The sequence below is a fragment of the Ascaphus truei genome, chromosome 2 (assembly GCF_040206685.1).
Source record: "Ascaphus truei isolate aAscTru1 chromosome 2, aAscTru1.hap1, whole genome shotgun sequence".
Lineage (NCBI taxonomy): Eukaryota > Metazoa > Chordata > Amphibia > Anura > Ascaphidae > Ascaphus > Ascaphus truei.
In genome coordinates, this window is record NC_134484.1 from 113,530,107 (window position 1) to 113,547,510 (window position 17,404).

The 17,404-nt window shown below is 37.2% G+C and overlaps 1 protein-coding gene across 1 annotated transcript; it reads right to left on the reverse strand.

Annotated features, from left to right (window-relative positions):
* Positions 1 to 3,390: 3,390 nt before the first annotated feature.
* On the reverse strand, positions 3,391 to 6,067 carry SOX17 (SRY-box transcription factor 17). Its single transcript, XM_075589031.1, has 2 exons — positions 5,621 to 6,067; positions 3,391 to 4,434 (listed from the first exon to the last, which is right to left on the reverse strand). The coding sequence occupies exons 1-2, from the start codon at positions 5,910 to 5,912 to the stop codon at positions 3,563 to 3,565; spliced, it is 1,164 nt and encodes a 387-aa protein (XP_075445146.1). The 5' UTR covers positions 5,913 to 6,067; the 3' UTR covers positions 3,391 to 3,562.
* Between the last annotated feature and the right edge of the window lie 11,337 nt (positions 6,068 to 17,404).

Below are 17,404 nucleotides of genomic sequence, written 5' to 3' on the forward strand. Positions count from 1 at the left end.
TACGGTGAGTAACTGAATGCTTTAAGCAAGAAGGAGGATTTTTTTATTTATGTGCAGAGGTTGACGCCACATTCAAGTGAAATACGGATACATGCAGTCACCCGCCACTGACTGCAGGAACTCGCAACATGTGCAACTCACCATTGTATCTCACAATCGCTATTTACTGCATTTAGCGGCAAATTCCCGCCAAACACAGGAGATTTAAGCGCGCTGCCGACACACACATATCGCAAGTTACTGCATCGGCCCCTTTATCTTTGTGTAGCAGAGGAGAGAATGACATTTTAAACAGGATGTGTGCAAGATCAAATTTGTTTCTAAACTGCAATAACAAGAAACCTTAAAGTAAATCAGACACGGTAAAATAAGGTGACAACACCTTGGAAAACAACCAAAAACTGCTGATACTCTCTGTGGGTAGCTGCCACCCAATCTATGAACAATAACTGTATTCCCTTGATAACGTTGTAGAGCACAACATACACATGTTTTTGCTGTTCTATTAAAAAGAAATACTCTGCTACAATCAATTAAAAACAAGTATAACCAGTAAAAGAGGCATGGCAAGGTGGCCATTTCATTCAATTTTGAGACATCTCACATGCATGCACATTGTGCATTAGCTGGGTTCTGTGTTGAGGTGACATGGGTTTCCTCCCTCCAGAATTAGTATTTTTTGAAGAGAGAATTATAATAATGCATCTCTTTCCATACAGACCTACAGCATATAGTAGGTTCGCTTCGTGTACAAAAGAGGCAAAATAGTTGGGATTTGTTACATGCCAGCATCATATGTTCATCAAATTATGTCTACTTGGTCCATATAAACACTGCTTATATTGTATGGCTGATTGGTGGAATATTCATGTTAATAAGTGCACATGCTTCCTGGCACTTCTGTGTCTGACCAGGTGTGCACACTTTGAAACTTGCGCATTTCCCCCTTGTCTTTCCTCCTCCCCAAAGTAATATAAAAAATACTTATCAACAGGACCAGAGGAGCTGATTCTTTTTAAATTGCAGTGCAGTTGGCTCAGGGGCTTACAACAATTGGCCAAAATGTTCAACTAAAAGACCATTTTATTTATTAGTTATTTATACATGTATATTTAGGCACTGTACCGTATATAAGTTTTTCTTGATGTGCACTGAGCTTTGTCTGTGTTTTATGTTATGTCTCTGGTTTTAAATATATATATATATTGCCATGCTCAGTAGCACTCCTCTGTGAAACTTATATGCTTATATATATGTTGTGGGTATTTTGGGGGTTCAATATGAGCTTGTAGGTGTTCTGTATCTTTTTAAATTGTACAGTAGTTCCCACGAATAGACGTTTGAAGACCTCCCCCCCCCCCCTTGCCATGGTCAAATATAAAAACGTTAGTCAACTTTCTAATTGGACACAGATCTGTTTTCCCACCTTTGATTTGACAGAGATGTGTCAAATAAATAAACCCATTGTTTTCAACTGTGCCATTTCGGGAGTATGTGTTCGGGTCTTCTTGCTGCAAACTGGTGTAATAAAACACCCTATTACATTTCATGGGATTTTTATCACATTTGAATAGTGTTATGCTGTTGCTCCATCGGGAAAACTGACAAACCATTCAGCAAAATGTCATATATGGAAAAAGAATAAGGCTGATGCCCCCGGCTGGTTTGCAATAGAAAAGATAAAAGTATGATCTGTGTTGTAAACTTACTCTGCTGTAAAACTGAGACACTGACATTTATTTCCCCAAACGGGACCGCCTGGGAGTATTTAATACATAACCTGGGGGCTATTACTCCAAGTATCCCAGTTTTAAAGATGGGGGCAATGCTAATGAAAAACAAAGAGCACCAAACTGCTGTCTTTGATAGCAATGTTGCGGTTATTTTTCACCAATAATGTACCAGTTGTTCACATGGCAGACTGATAAATGACCCCTACTGTGAATTACTTAGATAGACAGGGGCAGACGTATTGCTGGCCAATGTACTGATGTACTCTTTCAATGTATCCGTTTACATCAATCACTTACGACCCTACGGGTCACAAAACAGTAACTATTTGGAATTAATCGATATATAAGAAGTGGACGTTTACCTAGAGAAACGTGCTTCCCTCTTTATGTATATACCGGTAGTTATTCCTTGTAATCCCCGGGATTGTAGTTTTTCAGTGATAGGGAACTATGCAATGGGACTGTCTGCTGTGAGTGAGTATCCGGGTAAATGGCCATATAACAGGGCACTTAGGAGCCTTCTGATTTACCCGATATCATCCTGGAGCTGCTACATGTGGTGTTAAATCACTTTGAAATTGGATTTGTTTTAAGGCTGGAAGACACATTAAGTGAACAAATTAATCCTCTTGTGATTCTGCCTAAGGGTAGACGCCCGTGTTATCAATTTTGCTTGAGAATTTGCGTTTGATGGTCTTAAATGTGGCATGTGGAAGAGTGGGGGGGGGGGGGGGGGTGATGTAGGAACTGCAGATTATACGGATGTAAAATAACAGTGAAGAGAAGGTGTATTTTACTTCTGAAGTGGGATCTATGAGGATTTTTTTTCAGTCAAATCACAGAATATATGTAGTGACTTTTGACAAAATGTTGTACTCTACTGTATATGTCTGTTACATGCATTCTCCACGCAATGTTTAATTACAGTAGCAGCAGCAAAGTGATTATCTTATTTGGGTCTATTTAACAAAGATTCCAGCTCCAAAGCTTGATCAAGACCAGCGCAGCACAATATTTATCAAAAGAATAGAATCATATGCAACAGTGACAGTTTTCCCCTTCATATACCTGGGGCAATTTTTTTCCACTGGTTTTACCCAATACCAACGAAATATAGAGAAATATGCTTCGAAAAATAGCACCAGGTGTATTACAAAAGAAAATAACTCTTCAGTGTGATTTTTCTTCTTTTAATAAACTTTCTTGCCCCAGTTTGGAGCCTCTGGACTTTGCTACATAGCACCACCCCTAGTGTGGAGTGCCAGTAAGTACAAATAGATGTGTGTGTTAATGGGACGGTTTCTTTTCCTAGTTTATTTACAAATTAGCACTGGTGTAAGGATGAAATGCTATCAGTACAACAGCTGATTTTGACTGAAGAGATGGCTGAATGAATGGTTGCACTTTTAAAGAACTGATGATTCAGCTGGGCAATGGTGATCTAAATGTATCCATGATAAATTCAGTCACCGTCAAAAAACATTAAATATTAGATTATTTGTCATGTTCTGTAGGGACTCATTAACTGAATATGCCACAGCCTTTAACAGAAATGATTGGAAATAAAGATATTCAAATTAACTCATTTATTTTTGTTTTTTAAAAAGTGCAAGACACTGCATAATATATTTACAAAGTTAAAAAGTAATATCCAACAATTCACCCAAATGACATTACACTTAATACAACGATCTAATGAGAATTTGAGCTGCCAGCAGACCTGCAATTTAAATAACTTACACATGTCAAACAACCCATAGAAATTGCCGAATTAAAATACCATATTGTTTATTGGATTTAGTTCTGTCTATGTTAATGGTGGTAGCCTTTCATACACTACAATAATTATAATAACAGACATTATTTGCTTCGGAGATTAATGATGACTGCAGGCTTCCTGTGTTGGCTATGTTGCTTTCTTCTGCATTACAATTCAGTTCCATATCAGATTTGGCGAGGTACATGAGGTATTGGTCAAATTCAGTCCTTTCAACATCACTCATTAAATGACCGTGTTGAATTTGATCAACGCTACTGGTGGTGAGTGGCATCTGGTGAGACTCGGGTGGTGGGGAGGGCTTCCTGGCTTGTGCTACTTGGGGATGTCTGGTACTGCTGGGTAAACACACCTGGCCATAGTACATCTGTTGAGAGGAGTGACATCCCATCATACTTTGAGCAGGGCTCCCTTGACCCACTTGTTCAGTCTGTGGTACCTGCCTGCCTAGCATAGAACTGGCACTGCTTTCTTGGTGAGAATAGGTGGCATTGTAGCTGTAAGGCATCATCTGGCACTCTTCATGCACAGGAGACGTGAAAAACACAGAATTAGCCTCAGCCATGTCCATCGGTGATGTCTGAGGAGTTGGCAAACTGTAGCTTTTGTAGTAGTGTCCCAATGCCTGGTGATCCCTGTAGTGACCGCTCTGGGAGAGCTGACTGTGGTGATAGGTTTGATCAGGATACCCAAGGCTGAAGCTCTCCAGACACATCCTCCCATCGCTGCCCATCACCGCAGGATCTGACTGCTCCGAGAGGTGGATGTAGCCGTTCTCCGCTCTCTTCATCCTCTTGACTTGCTTCCTTCTCCTGGGTCTGTACTTGTAGTTGGGGTGATCCTGCATGTGCTGCACTCTCAGCTTCTCCGCTTCTTCCACAAACGGGCGCTTCTCTGCCAGAGCCAGGGATTTCCAGGATTTGCCTGCAGAGCAGAAAAAAAGACACACAAATACTATTAGCATTTTAGCAAGACACTGCACATAATGTTAACAACTTTCTGACAATGCACCATACAACTGTAATATTCTTCATAGCAGTCTAAACTCTTAAAATAATATTGCTGCATCACATGCATATCCAATATATTAGTAAGATTGTATTATGCATTAGTATAGTACATTGTAATATTAACACTGTTCATTTCTACCTTTCCCTTTTCCAAGACATTAAAAAAAAAACATACTGGATAGTTTTAGTAGCCTCAAAGCTCAGTGAAAAAGACAGATTTCCAGCCATCTGTAACCACTATTGGGGGAAAATTTGATACACCAGGTTAAATTAATCAGACTCTCAGCTGCACAACGAGTTCACAAAAATGCACCAAATTTACTAAGGAAAAACACTCCAAACCAGTAGGATCATCTTACTTGTTGCTGGTGCATTATATTTGGGTCCGTTTTAAACCAATGTTGCAGATTTAATAAAAGGTTTATCAGTATTTAGAAGGTATAAATCTCCATGTAAAAGTTAGGACTTTTAGCAAATAAGCACATAATTGTGTAAACAATAAATATTTAATAAAATGACAATAATAATAATTATAATAATAATAACAACAGTATTATTGGTACGAAAGCATATAGAAATCAAAACTCCACATTGTACACTAAAAATCGCGATAGATATATATATATATATATATATATATATATATATATATATATTTATAACTTCTGTTATGTATGAAAATATAAACTAATAAAGCATCGGTTTCTCCATGCATGCTCAGATATTAACCAGTGAATATGAGAAATACATTGGTAATACATTGGGTAAGGTCTTGCCTAATTAACTGGGGTATGGTATAAGTTCCTGTTGTGCAAAACATAATTGGGGTGTTGGTGTGTGTGTATATATATATATATATGTGTGTACACATCCCCTTGAAAATGACCCCTCTCTGGGGTCGAAAGTCGAGTATATATATATATATATATATATATATATATATATATATATATATATATATATGAAACAAAATTAAACCTTACCCCCAACAATATCAAATCAAATAAAAGTGCCATATTAGTTCATAACAATTCATAATGTTACTAGATAATTATCAGAGACTACTAATGCATTCACATGCATGGCCTCTGAGCCCTTACCTAGCATCTTGCTGAGCTCCGCGTTGTGCAGGTCCGGGTTCTGCTGGGCCAGTCTCTTGCGCTCGTCCTTGGCCCAGACCATGAACGCGTTCATAGGGCGGCGGATCCGAGCCTCCGCTTTCCCTCTGCTGCTGGGGTTGGCGGATCCCGCTTCACTCTTCACCTTTCCCTCTCCCACGGGGCTCAGAGACTCAGCCCACTGGCAGTGACCCAGCCCCGGCATCATGATTGGCACTGAGCACCTTCCCTGGGTCTGGTCGTCACTGGCGTACCCAGCATCAGGGCTGCTCATCTCTGGAGATGGGGCTATGAGGAGATAGAGGGGTTGCTGCAGCTGGGGGGGGGGGGATTTGCAGGCAGTCACTGGCGGGTCCCAGCTGCTGCTGCTGCTCAGCCTGGCTCCCTCCTCCTGGTCACAATGTGCAGGCGGCTGTGAGGGGAACTAGTGCTGCTTCACTCTGCTGTCAGTCACCAGCCCGCAGCTTTCTATAACCAAAGCCCCAACCAATCAGCACCCGGGGGCGGGGCCTGCCCCAGGAAAAGGTGTGCGGGGCGGGGTCACAGGACGTGGCACAGTGGGTTATTCTCACACTTTGGTATGACTGAGAAGTGTAAACAGGACACCTGCAAATTACCCAACAGGTAAAAAATAACTGCAGCAAACTAACTGAAAGGGGCTTTTTTTTTTTTTAAATATAGTTGTTTTGTTTCTGCTTAAAATAATTGTCATCATTGTTCAAATGCAGATTGAATTTCCTCTTCCCAGAGATGCAGCAATGTTGCAGCATAGTATTGTAATTATATGTGGCTCCAGTCCTCATTAAGCTCTAATAACAGACTCTACAAACAACTCTTCCTCTTTGGTGATCATTTCTCTTTTTGTGTTTTGAGATGGAGTGTGAGTGACAAGTGCCTGTTTGTGTTAATACTGTATGATCCATGTTAATGAAGTATTTTAAGTAAAACAGCCCTTAGTTGGGATGGCTTTATTTAAAAGCATAGAGCCCATTTCTGGACTAATATTTGGGAATAGATATTTAATAATATTTTGGACTCATTCATTTATTTGAATTTATACTAATATCTTGGACTTCTTTGGGCCTTTTTTTTTCTCTTGCGGGAAATTAAGTGTACATACTTTATTTATTTTTCAGTTTAATTGCACACCTATTTGTTATTTTTCACAGATATTGAAAGGTATTGGTGTCTTTATCCTATTATATGCATATAGAGCATATAAGTGTTTAGTGTGAAGAGGAAGTCGGTTTTGGGGCCCATGAATACCAAATAGATGCATTTTATGTTCAGGTACAAATAAATCCACATTAATCTCTGCACATTGTATCATTTTACTCAGTGCTTGAATGCACTCAATTCACAAAAGTGAGATATGTAAACATGAAAATCCTTTGGTCATGTGTGTGTGCTTTAAATAGATGAACGCGTCTAATAATATAATGTTTCCAACATGTTAATATTCAGTTGTGAAGATAATAAGTAACACTAGCAACCTTACTATCTTACTACTATATTGTATTATCAGAATACATAGAACCGTACTTGGAATAAGTCTCTTCTTTCATTTATACTGAGTATGTCTGTGGACTTCAGTCTTCTTAGCACAGCATCTCTAGCTAGACACCAAGGGAATTTCTTCTGACTTCTAGCACAGCACACGAATCAGCTATGGGCAAGGGTTGGCAGCAAGTGCCAAACTAACGAAGTGCCGAGGGGGAAAACAAATCAATGTTATTGTTATGTGCTTATTTGTGTGCTCATCCCAAAGCCTGAGTTAGCCTCCATGACACTGTTTGCAAATATGTTATCACTGCACATTATCCAAGTGGGACAAGTATTGACAGACAATCATGTTGATTTTGCTTGAAGTTAGTGGCTCTGGCCATTGGACGTGTGTAAATGAATATGAAATAATTATTTCCTGCAGAGGTTGTTATCTACCCCGAATTGAATCCTGTATGCCAGGGGTGCTCAACTCGAGTCGTCCCCCCCCCCTTCCAATTCCCCCACAGTGCAGGTTTTTAGGATATCCCAGCTTCAACTGAGACTCTGATGACTGAGCCACCTGTGCTGAAGCAGGGATATCCTGAAAACCTGACCTGTAACCAGGGTGGGTTGGGACTAGAGTTGAAAATGAGCGCCCCTTCTTTAGGCAATTGAAAAGTAAAACGTAACAATGTTTAGATTCGTTTTATCATTCAGGCATCAGATTTGCAAAATTAGGTCTGGAAGCTTAAGTCACATTGCTAAAAGTTACATTCACGAATGTACAAAAGCAGAGTATATACAAATACATATTGACTTCGCTGCATACTATATAGTGCAGGGTGCTCAACTCCAGTCCTTAAGCCACCTCCCCCCTCAACAGGTCAGGTTTTCAGGATATCCCAGCTTCAGTCGGGTCTCTGATTGAGCCACCTGTGCTGAAGCAGAAACTGATTATTGAGCCACCTGTGCCCAAGCTGGGATAACCTTACAACCTGACCTGTTGGGGGGGAGAGGTGGCGTAAGGACTGGGGTTGAGCACCCCTGATCTAGGGGATCATACACACCTGAAGAAAATATTCGGGAGAAATGACAAAGTTGAGGTGATCTAGTGTTTTTTTTGTTTGTTTTTTTAGAAAATGGCAATTTCTCTCAGGCCCACCCAAAAACATATTCACTGTAGTTATTATTTTAGCAAAACTTGAAAGTATTACATTACCTTACAACAAGGAATAGGGTCCGGATGAAAATAGGAAATCAAATGCAGCTTGCACACACGATTGTGTATGTACAGTATGACTCGCTCGGCAGGACTGAGCCTTCAATAGTGGACTATTGTTTTATTTGTGACTGATCCCTAAGCATTGTGCAAAGTCCTCTTCTTGGCACCTGTTTAACCCATTACAGGCCCACATGTAGCCAAGCGGTTGAAGCACACACTATTTTGACCATCCCCTATAACTACATGTACTACATTGGGCAGTAACTCCTGTTGTTATGCTTGATGTGCTTATTCCTGTAATGTATCATAATTCCCTGTGTGCAAATACGTGTTTGCCGTTTCTTTTACGTGTGGTGGTGCTGTACACGAGTCTTTTTTGTTGCCTTATAATAAATAAATAATAACACATATATACATTACAATTACAAGCGTACAATATATAGATACAGGTACAGTATGTCCCTTTTAAGGTTCATTTATCGCGAGTTAGCAAACAACAGGAGTAATAGTGAATAGTCCCATAGTGAAAATGACTTGCCTGTGTGAGAGGAAAGGCATTTTATGACACTTGTCATGGTTAATCTGGAGTCATATTTTTTCCAGCGAATGAGTTGATAAAAGTGAGCGAGTGTGATAAAAGTGAGTGAGTGTGATAAAAGTGAGTGAGTGTGATAAAAGTGAGTGAGTGTGATATAGGGCAGAATGGTCAGTTTCATAAACAAAGGGAACATGAAATGCTGCTTTTCAAATCAATTAGTTACAATGATGCTGTTTCTGCAACATGCTGGGGGCTATACAGTGTATCACTATTGGCAACTAGATAGCCAGACACAATGTTTTGTCTCTCCAATGATTCAGCAGGGGACTTGTTCATCAACTTTCTGCAGATCTGTAGTATTTTCAGATTTGGCTTTGAGTCAATGCATTATATGTGAGAGACATACGGGCATCGTTTACAATGCATCTCATCCTCAGGTTATGTCAAAATTAATAGGCTAGCTACATGTGTAAGATGCGTATTGTTTGATTTAATTTGGGTATTAAAAAAATGATGTTGTTGTTCCCATTGCCCAGTGTTCATCCTTTGGATATGTGCTTTGAACGATTTTCTTTTCAGGAGAACCTGAAAATAATTATTATTCAAATATGTGTCTAGAACAACTCTTCTTTTCAACAGAGACCAGGCTTCCAAATCACATAGTGATCTCTGATCATAATAATAATACCATTATTGTTAGGCAGAAGTATTGAAAAGATATTGGTCCTTACGAGAACTGGTTACTTTGCATGGTTATGATACTCCTAATAAAGCAAAATACATTATTTTACACATGTAGTTCTATAGAACATTAGGGACCTGGGATTTGGAGAAAAACGTGAATTATTTATAGATTCATGTCATGGTTAAGCAATTTGGTTGCTGCAGGAACCTTTTATGGGGCAAGCATGATATGTAATGGATGCTGTATTAAACAAACTTGTTCCTCTAAAAGTATTATCTTGAAGTCCTGAATCGTTATACACTATTAGAGAGTATTTTGTAGACTGGAATCATATATATATGACTAAGTGTCGTGAACAACATTGTAATTAGGCGATAATTAACGTTGTGTAGAAGGTCTGGATACAAGTTTGGATACTGGACCTCGAAATGTACAAAAATCTTACGTCTCTTGCCAGGCAATTTTTCTACAAAATATTAGTCTACAGAAACGAAATGTGGATTGAATATATTCGCTTCCATATATTTTAATTCACAATTACAAAGTAAAATCACAAGGTAAAGATAAATACTGTAAATGATTCTGATCTAATAGTTATCATTTCATCTTCTTCTTTTTTTTTATTAGTGGGCATTACTAAATATTTTTTTAAGTAATTGTCACTTTTTAATAACATCCATGGCCTCTGCAGGTGATGTTAGGACTACCGCTTGTATGTCTTTTACTCTGATGCTTGATTTCTATATGTTGGCACGGACCTTGCAGATACTTAGTTGAGGAATGTGTCATGCAGTTACATAATGTGCATACTATGTATTTTCCTCTAGGCCAGTGAGCGTACAGGTAGACTCCACCTACTATGCCTGGTCCTGATACTGATCACTACAGCTTTGAAAACTCTGCAGTTTTCATTCTTCAATTTGACTCGGGTCTCCAACAAAAACAATATGAATGGTTACAAATCTTTTTAATGCATCAAAGTAGAAATCGGTGTGAAATGTTGTGTGATGAGAGCTTTCATTTGAATGCAACTGCAAGATACAACGGGCCCGGGGGAAAGACCTGCTCTATTTGTACAATAATTGAAAAGTTCAGAGAAAGAGAGGGTGCAAGCTTGAATCTAAATATATACACCAACTGAAAAAAAACACACACAAAGATCCTTAATGCTACATACAAAATCGTGCAAAGAAATGATTAAACATTTAATAGTGTGTGGGGGGGGAGGGGGGTTGGTACACCAAGATACATTAACACATTGGATCAAAGTGAAAATAAAGTTGTATATTTGTCTCAAATTAAATGTTGGCTATGGTGAAAAGTGCCAGCACCTCTGCTACAAGAGGGGCCTGGGGCACATTACAGTGCATTGAAAGGCCCCATAGCAGCATATTATAAATGTATAATACATCCAACTACAGTAACATCCTGGTTTAACATAATCTTATACCAATTTCCTCCAGCTAAATAGTATTGTCCTCTGATGATGAGGTTATCAATATATAGTTATATATATATTGATATATATGTATTGATAAAACTATTTATACATTTTATATACATATAAAAATATTATTTGTGAGCACATTTACAAGTCTTAGAAAGGTCTGTAGCCCTGCTTTTCGCCTTCATCACCTAGCATATAGTGCTTCCACTGCAGCAAGGGATTCCACTGTATGCTAGGTGATAATGGTGAAAAGCAGGGTTAAAGACCTGTCTAAGACATGTAAATGTGCTCACAAGTAATATTTTTATATCCTATATGCTATACTTTTTAGTCACCTTTTCACCCACCATAACCTAAGTAATGTGTGTATATACATTATTTAGGTTATGTGGATGAAAAGGTGACTAAAAACCCTCCACCATATAGCTTAAAGCATATAAAAATATTACTTGTGAGCACATTTACATGTCTTAGACAGGTCTGTAACCCTGCTTTTCACCATTATCACATAGCATACAGTGGAATCCCTTGCTGCAGTGGAAGCACTACATGCTAGGTGATGATGGCGAAAAGCAGGGCTACAGACCTTTCTAAGACTTGTAAATGTGCTCCCAAATAATATTTTTATATGTATATTTATGTATCATTATTATATGATCATGGGGAATGTAAAAACCGCTATCCATAAAGGGGGGGGGGCATTGTAACGTTATATCGAGTTTATCATCCAATATTTACTATATCTGTGTGCTTATCAGAAAACACCTTCTACCTCAACATACGTTCAAATAATTGTATTTGGTTACAGGCAGTATTGTTTGTACAGCTACAAAGATAAATAAACTAACAAGGAAATGTACCTCTCGATACAATTGAGTCAGTCTGAACATTAATTAACGCAGACACTTCGGCTGCCTTCCCTCTGAAACCAGAAGACTCTCGTCTGTCACTGGGGTTCATTACATTTAATATTGAAGACGTGGGACATTAGATTTTATGGAGACCAATCAGAAGCAAACTGCATTGAAACTTAGTGGTGTCTGCTTACCAGCCTCCCCCGAAACTTACATTCACATTGGTTTATTTAATTTTCATGTACAGACATGCCTTGTCACTTTGAGGTCTTTAACTGGTGTCTATCCTGCAAAGGACTCAGGTGCTCTCAGGGTGTCATATGTGTGATGTCACAAATCATGGACAAGGTTATTTTGGTCATCTCATACCAACCATGGGCAATTAACACAATTATTAAGATCCTAATCCACCTCGAAAGCTCTAAATCCACTTAAATGTCTTGTTTTATTCCACACTGTGTAATGGACAAAGACAATAGTTTGTGATTTCGATTTGAAAGGCTGTTAAATGCCGCAGTTATTCAATACACAAAAAAAGTTGCGTGACAAAGAAGCAGAACGTGTCAACCGAAACCGGCTTCTTTCTCCCTGTGCCCTGGGCAGGGTTTAACAGGCCGGCCCTTCTGCACAGACACTGTACTGGGTGCTGAAAGTCCAGTATCCTGCTGCCTGAATACAATCCATAGCTCTTCTTGGTATACACATCTGAAAAGTCTGTCATAAATATTGATACCAGTCAAATCCATTGCTAAACACCCATAAGCGACCACTTTATCTGCTTTGGAGATTTCAGGACCCGTTTCTCTTGTTGTGGTTCATGGGTGTTTAGCTATGAGATGACAACCGCCTTAGTCAATGATATGGATGATGTTTTTTTTTTGCTTTTTATATATATATATATATATATATATATATATATATATATATATATATATATATATATATATATATATATATATATATATATATATATATATATATATATATATATATATATATATATATATATATATATATATATATATATATATATATATATATATATATATATATATATATATATATATATATATATATATATATATGTATGTGTGTGTGTAATTTTGGCTGTAGTGCATGCAGGCGGGTTTTCTTGTGCAGTAAAATTAATTCTTTATTTAACAAGGATGACATGATATCTCCTGGACTTTAATCTCAATTCAAACACATAAAGTAAAATACCCATCGTCCCCAGTGAATTCCCAGAGTTATGTCATTTCACGAGTTTTTTATTCATTTTTATAGTATTGACCGAATCCAAAACATACTTAAATATTTTACATAGACTTCAGATGCTATATGTTCTCCTTGATAGGCACCTTGCATGCTGTCTTCAAAGTAAATATACCCCAACAAACACCATTACTGATGTTCAAGATAAAATCAGTGTGCAGTTAATCCAGAAATATAAATAATCAGTGGTACTTGTGACCTTGGTCGCATATTCCCTGATTAATATGTTGTTATGCTGAAATCATTCCCATTTTGATTGAATCATTGAGGCAGAAACTTGATTTCTGGCATTAAAAAAAGGAGGAAAATAACAATTTTTATATTCATGCAGAAAAAAGTGCAATATGCTTTTATAAATAATTGATTCAACATGCAAACAGACGATTTTTATTCATATATGTTGAGCGGAATACTTCACTTATATCAGTCTAAATATGCTTAGCGTATTACACAAATGCAACAACATTTATTTACAAGCATTTAAATGATGTGGGATAGCTGAACATTTTGCTTCTCTGTGTATGACCTGTATTAATGAAGGTGCCTCACACTTCACATTAAAAGAAACAAGCCACACAATATCAGGAGCATTTATTGTGCTGTGTATCAGTGCATTTTGGTTATATAATTTACCTTAAAGTTGCGGTGTGTGTGTGTGTGTGTGTGTGTGTGTGTGTGTGTGTGTGTGTGTGTGTGTGTGTGTGTGTGTGTGTGTGTGTGTGTGTGTGTGTGTGTGTGTGTGTGTGTGTGTGTGTGTGTGTGTGTGTGTGTTGTACGTATATATAACTTAATAAAGCAATGCAAATTGTCAGTACTCAGATTAGCTAAAAAATAAAGTTGCAATATCTTTTCTATCCTTTTTACATGAACCATTATACTATCAATGTTTGTTTTTTAAAGAATAAATCATACTTATCTAGGGGATTTTGGTCTGCTGCCTTGTATGTCGGCTTCAGTTTGATAAAAGGATTAAAGGGTCTGAGATAGGGGAAACCTTGTCACAGGAAACCCGAAATACCCATTATTTATTGGAAGAAAAAGAGATGCAATGTGTCCTACCGATGGAAAAGGGTGTCTGTTTAAAACTGGGTTAAGGTCAGAGTATGAATCAATAAATCGAGTCATACCATATTTTATTAAATAAGGAATAGCTGTTCCACAGACCCACAGTACTTAAGCGGATAAAAGTGCAAATTAAAATAATACTAATACTGTTCCTTATACATTGTATCTTTATATTCTATTTTATAGAATCCAATATACCTTGTATTCTCTCTGGCTAAAGTGTCCTGTCATAGAAAACAATGGCTTTATGCTGTTTAATCATTACGTGGATTTTGCAGGATTTATTGGGGTAATTGGTACAGATATGATGTTGAATGTTTCTCAAACTTGTTTCTGAAGGGTTTGGAAATTGGCTTATAGGTGGGATATAAGATATAACACCAGAGGACACCACAATTCGTTGTGAAATGTGATCTTATTAGTGTGCTGGTGCTGCAAATGCATTTTAAAAGACCGTATATTGTATTCCCCAAATGTTGAAATTCATCATTTACTAATAGCCTGGTATTCTGCAGACATGATGTGGGAAATGCAGCTGTTCTGTATATATGTCTATGCTTGTTCAAATACCTCTTGAAAGTATTGAAAAAAGTTTGGATGAATAAGAGTTGAAATAATAGACAAGTCCAGTGTTTATATCTGTAGTGTGTGTCTGTGTTGATATAACTAGATGTATGTCATTAAATAGGCCATGCCGTTTATTACTGTGCAATAAACATTATAACAGTGTCATAGCAAAAGTGTTTCATTTTAAGATTCTGAGTGAAAAGGAAGATTTGGTGTTGTTTGTTATTATGTTTATTCAATGTTTGCAATGGTTATTATATACACTGTGGGTACTTTATAAATTTACCTTTGGATACATACATACACACACATACACACACTCTTACATCACTAACATTCAGGGACTATTTAACACTTCAAGTCATAAATCGCATACAGCAAAGGGGAGAGGGATAGGTTTCAGTCACAGATCAGAACATTCCAAGATGCACTGTTTTTAAGTTAAACCTTGCTTGCTTTATTCATTGTAACAACACCGGAAGAAGAGATCAGTGTATCTTGAAAGCTCACACAAAAAAAAGTATTTAGTTAACCACAGAACGATATTGTCTACTCATTTTTAATTTTATATATATATATATATATATATATATAGAGAGAGAGAGAGAGAGAGAGAGAGAGAGAGAGTGTGTTTTCCATTGTGTACACATTTATCCAGTCAAACCCGATTTTCTAAATTGAAAAGGAATATTCAATCGGGAACATTGTGTGACATACTGCATTCTTAATGGCCCCATATACAGTATATGGGGCATTAAGAATGCACTATATCACACAATGTTCCGGATAGAATATTCATTTTCAATTTAGAAAATCGGGAGTTTGACTGGATAACTTTGCACACAATGGAAAACATTCTAGATCAGTCGCAGATCTACCTTTCTATTTTAAGCTAGGAGTAAACGTGGTAAACAAATTAAAACCCAATGTATATCCCATTAAAGATTTAAATAAATGTCCTAAACCCTAGATACATTTCCTTCATTTTGTCTGAGTTTCTTTCCGCATTTAATTACTGGTAATGGTCCCTAGTGGATCACATTAATTGCTCAATTAAACCTAAGAAGTGGCAAGGGACAAATAAACTGGCCTCACTTATTTAAATTTAATTTCTGCTATTATAAGAAATATACTTATGATGTCCCAATGCAGCGTTCTAATGATCAAATTAAACCAATTCTTGTCATTTAAAAATAATTACAGATAAGGGCCTTGAGTTAAAACGTAATACAGCATGTCTACGACTTTGTAGTGTTACCTTACCATTAGTTGTCATTGGCTGATATAGTTTCTCCCAGAATGGGGGTACGTTATACTTGTCATAGAAAATATAAGAAAATAATTACAAAAATAACAAGTCAGCTCTTCTGATGTGTAATGGTGATTATTATTTTATACATGTAACATTGATTTGTATGGTCCTTGAGACTACATTGTAAAGGACAATATACAAACAAAAAGATCAAAGGCACCTTATCCTTCTGTATGAGTACCAATATCTAGGTTGAAGAACAATATACAGGAACATAATCGTACAAGTGTGCCAATATGTACTAATATCCATGTGTATTTTCTTAATCCAGTTTGGTGGGTGTAGGTCAATGTGTTTACATAGGCAATAGTATTTTGGGTTTCCATACAGTTACATTTGCATGTCATTTCCCAGAATCCCTTGCTGCAGTGGGAGCACTGTATGCTAGGCGATAATGGTGAAAGGCAGGGTTGCAGGCCTGTCTAAGACATGCAAATGAGCATACAGTAATATTGCCATTTGCTATATGCTTTATGGTGGAGGATTTTTGTCACTTTTTTTTAACCCACCATAACTTAACTAATCTGTGGTTGATACCTATCCAAGCTTCAAATTGGAAATCCAGTATAACTAGTCTCACACTGATGAGATCCAAAAGGTTGAAACAGCTGTCTGTGGGTGGGCTTACTGGCTTTGCATCTTGACCCAGGCTGTGCTGAAAAGCTGTGCAATGCAGCAAGCATAAGCTTATAGTGGTCCATGTCAAAATGGATTTGAAGCATAAGGGGGCACTGTGTGCTCATTTGCATGTAATTTCCCAGAATCCCTTTGCTGCAGTGGTAGCACTGTATGCTGGGTGATAATGGTGAAAGGCAGTGTTGCAGACCTGTCTAAGACATGCAAATGAGCACACAGTAATATTTCCATTTGATATTATGCATGTGTGTGTGTATATATATATATATATATATATATATATATATATATATATATATATATAATATAATTTTGTACAGTAACATCCTATATATATATATATATATATATATATATAGTGTTACTGTACAAAATGATAAAGGGATAGGCACACCATAAATATGCAAAATGCCCAACATTTCAGCTGTGTCTATCCCTTTGTTGTTTTTATATATCACATGCAAACTGTATATATACATGCATTCCACAGCCTGTGTGCAATATATGTCAATAGATAGATAGATAGATAGATAGATAGATAGATAGATAGATAGATAGATAGATAGATAGATAGATAGAGTGGATACAGTACATGAGCAGACATTCCATGACAAAATAAAGTCAACCTTTATTGGTTTATGAAGATTCAACTTCCAATGTAGCTTTTCTCAAGAACATGTTGA

Coding starts and splice junctions, on each gene's coding strand:
- SOX17 (XM_075589031.1), bottom strand. CDS start 5,912: ATGAGCAGCCCTGATGCTGGGTACGCCAGTGACGACCAGACCCAGGGA. Junction 4,435..5,620: donor GGAGCTCAGCAAGATGCTAG/GTAAGGGCTCAG, acceptor TCTGCTCTGCAG/GCAAATCCTGGAAATCCCTG.